Below are 9,209 nucleotides of genomic sequence, written 5' to 3'. Positions count from 1 at the left end.
AGGTTTTATCACTCAAAAGACATCGTAGATCTCCTGTCAGTGTTATCTCCCAGAGGCCCATCCTCAGCAGAACACACACACACAATAGTTAAGAATACTCTATTCTGTTGAATAAAACAACCATTTGATGCAATACAAGTATTATAACGTAATCTTGCAATTTTGCTCTCACAATTGAAACACATTTCTTCATTATTTTGGAGTACCTCTGCACTAAGACAACACATACAAGTACCTTATGAATAGGGGAAGTACAGTGCCTTGCGAAAGTATTTTTTGAACCATTCCATTGTAGATTTTGCTTTATGTTTTGGATCATTGTCTTGTTGGAAGACAAATCTCCGTCCCAGTCTCAGGTCTTTTGCAGACTCCATCAGGTTTTCTTCCAGAATGGTCCTGTATTTGGCTCCATCCATCTTCCCATCAATTTTAACCATCTTCCCTGTCCCGGCTGAAGAAAAGCAGGCCCAAACCATGATGCTGCCACCACCATGTTTGATAGTGGGGATGGTGTGGTCAGGGTGATGAGCTGTGTTGCTTTTACGCCAAACATAACGTTTTGCATTGTTGCCAAAAAATTCAATTTTGGTTTCATCTGATCAGACCACCTTCTTCCACATGTTTGGTGTGTCTCCCAGGTGGCTTGTGGCAAACTTTAAACGACACTTTTTATGGATATCTTTAAGAAATGGCTTTCTTCTTGCCACTCTTCCATAAAGGCCAGTTTTGTGCAATATACGACTGATTGTTGTCCTATGGACAGAGTCTCCCACCTCAGCTGTAGATCTCTGCAGTTCATCCAGAGTGATCATGGGCCTCCTGGCTGCATCTCTGATCAGTCTTCTCCTTGCTTTTAACGGACCTCTGAGACTATCACAGTGCAGGTGCATTTATACGGAGACTTGATTACAATCAGGGGGATTGTATTTATCATCATTAGTCATTTAGGTCAACATTGGATCATTCAGAGATCCTCACTGAACTTCTGGAGAGTTTGCTGCACTGAAAGTAAAGGGGCTGAATAATTTTGCACGCCCAATTTTTCAGTTTTTGATTTGTTAAAAAAGTTTAAAATATCCAATAAATGTCGTTCCACTTCATGATTGTGTCCCACTTGTTGTTAATTCTTCACAAAAAAATACAGTTTTATATCTTTATGTTTGAAGCCTGAAATGTGGCAAAAGGTCGCAAAGTTCAAGGGGGCCGAATACTTTCGCAAGGCACTGTAATATTTCCTAACCATGTGACCTGACAAATAAAAACGTAGTTATACTCTCAGTCCTAGTTATCGGCTCTAACTAGGGCTTGAGTATTTCAGTATAGCCTGACTAAAAATACATGAAAACTTCAGCTTTTCTTTCACGGCAGTGGCGGTTGCTAATAACCAATTGTGCTGTACTGCTGCCCGGCTGACAGTCACTCTGGAGCTGTCGGTACTGACCAACACATGCTCCCACTGAGACTCACCTCTTCTCTCTCACCACTCAGTGTACCCCCTCTCTCTACCCTTTCTCTCCAACTCCCATCAACCAACAGCCAACCATTCCACTCTGAAACACCACTGCCTGGCTGAACACAAAGGTGTCACATAACCTTACTGGCATTTTCATTTATAAAAAAAAAAATGAATTTACAATAAAACAATTTCAAGTACCATTTTAATTCATCCAACACAACTTCAATCGGTTCTCTACTGTAACCAATCAATTGCACACACTTTCATCCTTTGGATTAATTTCATACCATTGAAATTTAGTGAGGTTAAGTCATGTTAGCAATTGTGGACAAGAGTTGGTCATCTCAAATTGTAATTAAAATTCTGTGCTCTCTGGCACTACAGCAGGCACTCGTTGGGCACTGTTTAGGAGCCCTCAAATTAATTTGGTAATGCTTTTGCACACATCAAAAGTCAAGTAGTGCAGATCATTGTGTCACAAGTCTTGTGTTCTTATGTGGTTTCCAACTCTCCAACGACATGTCATCAGGACTAGACTGGAGCTTGGCATGGGCCACCATTGCAATCAGGGCAATTGTAACAGGTAATAGTCTATAACCTAGAAAACAAGAACAAAGATGACAGAAATTTCACTAACACTATTTGCACTTGTCTTAGATATATTCAAATGACCATGTACCGTAAATTAGAACCCACCTTTGCTATTTCACCTGCAATTCCTGGAACTGAACTCAAATGAGGCTCCTGGTTCCAAAACTCCTTTAGCTGCTGTTTGAACACTTGGATATTTCTGCAATGATCATTAAAAACAGAGAGGTTTTAGTTACACATGGGGCGTGCCTGCACCACAAAGAATACACATCTCCATAGCTTCCAGTCAGCATGTTAAGTAAACATACCCATCCATAGATTGCGTGTCAGTTCCTCCACTTGCTGAGAGCTCTGGCCACCAATGTCTTAATACTGACTGTACCAATCGTAAACCAGCTACCAGGTGCCTGCAAGACCACATGGGATTAGTTTAGTTGGATTTTCAAGAATTTGTAATGAAAAGTGTGTCATTAACGGTGGTACTCACTCTTCATATGGAGTAATGAGGACCTTTTTCACTAGGGGGAAAAGGTCAACACAACAGCCAATGGAAACGCTGGGTGACTCTGACTCACCATCAAGGCTATCGGTGAAAGATAGAAAATAAATGTCATGAAACTTCACTTGTAATCATTGCTTTTTACCCCTAAAAATAAAACGAGAAATGTACCTTTTTGTTATCACTGGAAGAAAATCAACAAACACACCAGTGTCTTGGATCCTGAGGGAGAAAAGAGCTGTGCTATTATAGAATCACAACTTTGTGTCAATAAAGCCTTAGATATTTCAATCTTGACAAGTTCTACCGTACCTTAAAAAATAGGTAAGCAGTTCTCCAACATTTCTTTGCCACAGTGTCAAAGCTACACTCAGTCTCAGATTTCTTCCAAAGAGCACCTCTGTCATTGTGTTGTGGTCTTTTGATAACTGAAAAATAGCAGAGCGGTGGTGGAATACATTGAAATATTTGTGACAACAAGCATATCACGATGATAAGATAATGAGACAACCCACCCATTAGACAAATATAATACACTACTGATATTTCACACCTCTATGAAGTAGTCACTGTTTTTTGAACCAGCCTCATCAGTCTTGTTAGGATGGGGGGCAGTGAGTGGAAACTCCCATGGGTCCATATAGAATATCTCTTCCATGTCCTGCACACAGGCCATTTCGTTCTCCTTGTTGGCCACATCACAAGTTTTCCATGTGGCTGGCTGCTTCCTTCGACATATATTGAGATGGTGGGTCTTCCTCTTACACGACACAACCCGCTTCTGTCTCCCAGGGTTGTTCCCTGAACGACCTGCCGGACATCTACAGTATGAAACATAAAGATGGCTGAATACTCAGAAATACTACACTCAATCATAAATTATATGAAACAATGAAAAAAGGTTTGTACGTTGTTCCAGTTGAAGATTTCATTAGTGGCAATCAGCAGTTGAACAATACCCCCGCCCCTGTTTTGGTAAAATGCAGGATGGGGCTGGAGAAATGTAACCACTCTCAAATTCATAGAGCTACGGATGCAATGACTGACCTTTCATGATATCAAAATTATAGTTATAACCATGTTTTGAGGCTATATAGTGTTTGTTACATTTTCTTTGTTTACAAACATTGGAGTAAGACAAGCTTATATTTGGTTCTGATGGGGTAAAATAGTTGAACTAAGCTCATGAGGCAAAAAAAAGTTATATTCTTGAAGAATCCATAGGTATCATTAATTTATACATACAAAGATGAATGTAGCAATGGCAGATTGCCCCTTTAAACCCGTACTTTTGAAATGGCAAAAACCTACCTCTTCTTCTTAACGTCTTCCTTTTTACAGAAATCCAACTAAAAGGTAAAGACATATTACAAAATAAATTTCAGTGAATTGTATGGAGGTGTTACCAAAACATTGCTGATACAGTTCTATAATGTCTATAATGTGTTGTTACAGTAATTTAATAGACTGCAATTGAGAAGAATCATAACCCCTCCCTGCCGAAACTTACCTCCTCGGTGTACTTTGGATGAGAGTAGCATACTCTGTACTGGACCATGTCCTGCTCTTCAAGGCTTTGATATTCTCCCTCTTCACTATCATGCTCCTCTGGCTCCTCCGAGTCCATCATCAATATCCTGGAGGGTAAAGTACACATTGCAATCAATATACATCAAAACTCCACACAAACACAAAGCTCTGTAATGGGAATATCCAGAGAGAGAATGTACAGCCGTTTGTATAAGAACAACTGTTTGAAGGGTTGACAGCCTAGCGAGAACCTGAATTACATCACACTGAACATACACTTAAAAAAATCAGAGATACATTAAGGGGCAAAATTATTCCCAGGTTTTTCTTTGGACCTATGTTTGCATCGGGAAAGAATGTGCAATTACCCATCTAGCTACACCATGCAGCTGGGTAAACGTGTTTTACCCACAATTCCTCGCGGGCACGTTGTTTATTATTTTTTAATAATGACGTAGCCAGAAAAGGAGAGCAAGTTTGGCTAGCTATGTTTAGTGCCACTTTTGGTTATGTTGCACATTTCAATTCATAGGAAGCTAATGTCCGTTTACCATTGTCACGATACATATCTCTTTAAGTTATCAGCCAGTAAAACCGGCATTGTAGTTTAAACATTTGCAGCAAGCGAGCTCGAGACAGCAGTAGAATGTGGAAGGATAGCTACAGATGAGCTCAATTAACGTTGCTTGTTAGATAACTGAAACTTCCTCGAGCTAACCTATTGTAATAGATAGCTTGCTATAGCTGCAATCACCTACCTGTCAGTGTTGATAGACGTTCTAAGATTGTCTGATCTCACAAGGCTGGTTTTGCCATCCGTTCGCCTTGGTTTCTTAACCCAATCGGAGCCCCTGATACTTTTAATAAATGCACTCAATGAACAATAGGAATACTGGACTATTGTTGTGCACCCCCTAGTGTTCAACATGCTTGGTGCAGTCCAATTCAAATTGTCAATATTAACGGCTTCAAATACAGAATGAATGAATGATCTATTTTTGGTAACTTTTAGGTTCATCCTATTCTCGTAGTGGATTGGATCTTTCACTGCTTCACTCTAAAATACTATTTTAATAGAACGTTAAGGCTGCTTATATGGAGGCAATCACAAAGTGACACAGTTCTCATCAGTTAGAAAGCCAATGCAAGAACATATTAACTCAAAGTGAATGAATTGTTCTTTAAATGAGAACACATCAACAATCACAAGCACACATCAACAATCACATCTGCTTTTATTGACTCATCATGCCTTGCCACACTGCATTTGCTGACTCCACAGGCTGCTGTTTCATCAGTTTGGTAGACTGATTCTGGCTTCCTTATCAGAGACACACTGACTGATTGACTGATTGTGCAGTCCTCTAGCACTACTGTATAAAACACTAGCACTACTGTATAATACACTATCACTACTATAAAGTACACTAGCACCACTGTATAGTACACTAGCACTACTATATAGTACACTAGCACTACTATATAGTACACTAGCACTACTGTATAATACACTAGCACCACTGTATAGTGCACTGGCACTACTGTATAAAACACAAGGACTACTGTATAAAACACTAGCACTACTATTTAGTACACTAGCAATACTATATAGTGCACTAGTACTACTGTATAGTACACTAGCACTACTATATAGTACACTAGCACTACTATATAATACACTAGCACTACTGTATAATACACTACTACCACTGTGTAATACACTAACACTACTATATAATACACTAAAACTACTATATAATACACTAACACTACTATAGTACACTAGCACTACTATATAGTCCATTAACACTACTGTATATTACATTAGCACTACTGTACTAACAAGTCATATCCAGTGAGTTTAACCAAATGTTTAATTCACAAATCCTGTCAACAGGGAGATCAAAAGCACAGACCTGTGAGTTATTGAACAATACCAGCCTTTTAAGCGAGTTCCTCCCAGCTTACATAAGTGGATCAGTAAGTATCCAGGGAGATACCTCTATCCAGGTTGGCAGGGTGAGCAGTCTGATCAGCAGGCCCCCTCGCTGGATAACTTTGGGGCTTTTCTCCCCAGGACTCCCTGCCTCTATGGAGATGACCTGGACCACCATCAATGAGACAGAGGAGAGCACCATGGAGTACGGCCTGTGGAGGGGGACTGTTTGAGCTGACCGCCAAGAGCAACGCAACTCTTTTTAAAATGTATTTTACCTTTATTTAACTAGGCAAGTCAGTTAAGAACAAATTCTCATTTTCAATGACGGCCTAGGAACAGTGGGTTAACTGCCATGTTCAGGGGCAGAACGACAGATTTTTGTATGGACGGGATCAGAAGGGAGGGAGATACACATACACAGGGTCACACTCACTGCCCTGAGACCTGCCTCTGCTTATGGTAGGGTTCCATGTTCACCGAACTAGCATGATGGATGTTTATGGCCTGTCACATTCGGTCATCATCATAGTATTGATAAAACAGTGTTTTCTTTCCTGTGTTCACTGCAGTGTACCACTGTGGCAGTAGGGCTGGCTGGGGTGATGTGTTCTCCTTTACTGCTCTGAATGAGAGTGCTAGCGGGAGTCCCAGGTTTTCCATCTATGGGGACATGGGCAATGAGAACCCTCAGTCTCTGGCCAGACTGCAGTAGTAGACCCAGGTCGGCAGCATTTATGATCTCATCCTAAGTGGTTATGCGGCTAACTCCCGACTGATTGTCATAAGTGAATAGCATATCAATGTTGCCGTTGCATAATAACTTCAATCATAGTGGTGTATAATTGTCGTTAACTTTGTGTCACACCCTGATTTGTTTCACCTGTCCTTGTGCTTGTTCCAGACATCCAGGAGGGTGCCTGGGACCCGGAAGAGCTGTTGTCACGTTCCTGCACGGATTTTCAGAGGAAGTAAAGGACGATCTTGCAGCCCAGGAACTACCGATGGATCTCGACTTATTCATCGCTTTAACCATCCGGATCGATGGTCGGCTACGGGAAAGTAGGAGGGAGAAGAGGTCTGATTGCGGTCCCAATCGCTCACTCAAGGATCCCACCTTGCATCTGATGAACTCCGGAAGTCCCCGGTGTCTTCGTCCCCAAAAGGATCTGAGTTTACCCAAGTTCCTCCAAGAGACTTAACACCCAGAGTTGTCTGTATTGCAGTACTGTCGGTCACTATGTGTCTACCTGTCCCTTCAAGAGACCTAGCTCATTGGTAGGAATGAGTACTCTGGTAGGTCTTAAGGATAATGTTGCTTCTTCCCCTACTCACCTCCCTCTCTATGCCACCCTGTGGTGGGGCGACCAGTCCAAGTCTCTCCAGATACTCATCGACTCGGGGGCCGATATGAGTCTTATGGATGTTACCCTGGCATCCAAGCTGGGCATCCCCACTCAAACCCTCTCCATTCCCATGGATGTTAGAGCACTGGACGGGCGCTCTATAGGCCGGGTCACCCACCATACCATCCCCAACAACCTACGAGTGTCAGGGAATCACAGCGAGACGATCCAATTCCTCCTAATTGAATCTCCGCAGATTCCTGTGGTATTGGGATTCTAATGGCCTGCCTTGAACTGTCGTTTGCCTGCCACTTGTTGCAATAACCATTGTTACTTCAACACAGTCTGCACTTGGGTCTTACCTGAAACCTCATAGGTGAAATATGGAGCACACATTGGAAAAATTGTGCAAAGCATGACGAATATGTGCTTTTTTGTTTTCTAGGGGACTTTGCATATGACATGCATGAGGTAAAATTTCAAAATATTTTTGTTTTCTGTACACGCTTGTCCATCACTGGTAAGTTGGTAGAATGATACGCATACCATTTATACTAAGCACTTTCTCATGGGATTTTCATGAAGTTAAACTATGGCATACAGGGGCACACTCAAAACTTATGGTATCCTCAGGGTAAGATGTAAAAGTGGGCTCTGTCGTCATGAGCCTAGACCACTAAAGGCCATCTGGGTATCTGTCTAGATCCATGATGGTATATGAGATAGAGCCACTCTGCCCCTTCTCAGTCTTATCTCTAGTGTTCCCCATTTCATCAGCAGATCTTCTGGAATTAGGGACATAACACCTATGAAGTACAGCACCAGGGCTCTATTCAGCCGAGACAAAGGCCATGTTTCCCTAAACCTAACTGGCCAGCGCTCTTCATAATTACTATGACATATACGGGTATTAATCCCCAGTGATATACATCAGCGGCTGCTGTTTCCCTGAAATTAAAAAGCAAAGTTGACTCATTTTATACTTTTCTCAAAAATGGAGAAAAATGCTGGACATTAATGAGCAGACAACCTCAAAAATGAATAACTGCAAATTCATGCTGAGTTTGAACTGGAATGTCTAACTCTGTTCCGCGGCTTCCTTGATATTATAAATAGAAAAACAGAAATATAAATTCTGTCTGAAAGCTCATTAAGGGCAATGGCCACTGAAAACCAGAAGACGGCCATGCCATCCACCGCAATGTGTACATAAGCTCAATTGCCACCATTAGAATATTTGTGAAATTAACAGTTCTGGTTTCATTGGGGTTTTGTTTGGTATGCAAATGGCACATTCCTAAAGTTGTCTGGAAAGATTTACAGTACTTTAGCTTTAGATAATTGAATGTGCTTTTTACATTTATTCTGTCAGCGTTATTATTTCAGACTTCATTAGCACTAATACTGTGTATTATGCTGTGGTAAATGACTAAATCAAACTTTTTCAGGGCAACGGTAGGATTGGAGATGAGATCATGCGTCAGATCCAGTCCATAGCTGTCTACGTGCCCTATATGACCTGTCCTGGGAACCACGAGGCTGCATAGTGAGTAGGACCTGAACTTGACCCTATCTACTTATTTACTCCTCTCTCTCTCACTCTCTCACTTTCTCACACCCACACACACACACAGGCACCAGTCATTCAGTGTTAAACTGATGATAAAAACGGACAGTATTACGAAATCTTCATAAACAGTGAGTCAACATGGTTGAAGTCTGCTTACTTTCTGCTCCCCATTAGCCAATGCTTTCCGCTCCTGGTACATATTTTGGTGCATTTCGTACAGGTCACATCTAATCAATGCTATTATTACATGGTTTGGGTAAAAACTCAGTACATTCTGCATT

At 41.3% G+C, this 9,209-nt stretch overlaps 1 protein-coding gene across 4 annotated transcripts; it reads right to left on the bottom strand.

Annotated features, from left to right (window-relative positions):
* Nucleotides 1-1,641: 1,641 nt before the first annotated feature.
* LOC135525906 (KATNB1-like protein 1) lies at nt 1,642-4,975 on the bottom strand. Of its 4 annotated transcripts, none has more exons than XM_064953872.1 (10): nt 4,835-4,975; nt 4,057-4,183; nt 3,858-3,895; nt 3,100-3,356; nt 2,859-2,974; nt 2,718-2,768; nt 2,535-2,630; nt 2,356-2,454; nt 2,153-2,246; nt 1,642-2,054 (listed from the first exon to the last, which is right to left on the bottom strand). In XM_064953872.1, the coding sequence occupies exons 2-10, from the start codon at nt 4,146-4,148 to the stop codon at nt 2,022-2,024; spliced, it is 876 nt and encodes a 291-aa protein (XP_064809944.1). In that variant the 5' UTR covers nt 4,149-4,183; nt 4,835-4,975; the 3' UTR covers nt 1,642-2,021. The 4 variants fall into 4 exon arrangements, with proteins under 4 accessions (XP_064809944.1, XP_064809941.1, XP_064809943.1 ...); XM_064953869.1 differs by having other exon boundaries at nt 3,100-3,367; nt 4,835-4,974; XM_064953871.1 differs by lacking the exon at nt 4,835-4,975 and adding an exon at nt 4,445-4,489 and having other exon boundaries at nt 3,100-3,367.
* Between the last annotated feature and the right edge of the window lie 4,234 nt (nt 4,976-9,209).

Source organism: Oncorhynchus masou, chromosome 32 (assembly GCF_036934945.1).
Source record: "Oncorhynchus masou masou isolate Uvic2021 chromosome 32, UVic_Omas_1.1, whole genome shotgun sequence".
Classification (NCBI taxonomy): Eukaryota; Metazoa; Chordata; class Actinopteri; order Salmoniformes; family Salmonidae; genus Oncorhynchus; species Oncorhynchus masou.
This window is presented reverse-complemented; position numbering and strand designations above follow the sequence as displayed.

What these genes read in the sequence shown, in the direction of transcription:
- LOC135525906 (XM_064953869.1), bottom strand. Translation starts at nt 4,176, where the DNA reads ATGATGGACTCGGAGGAGCCAGAGGAGCATGATAGTGAAGAGGGAGAA. An exon ending in ACAGTGACTACTTCATAGAG is followed by an intron (nt 2,975 to 3,099) that starts GTGTGAAATATC and finishes GCTATTTTTCAG; the next exon opens with TTATCAAAAGACCACAACAC. An exon ending in CTTCCAGTGATAACAAAAAG is followed by an intron (nt 2,631 to 2,717) that starts GTACATTTCTCG and finishes TTTCACCGATAG; the next exon opens with CCTTGATGGTGAGTCAGAGT.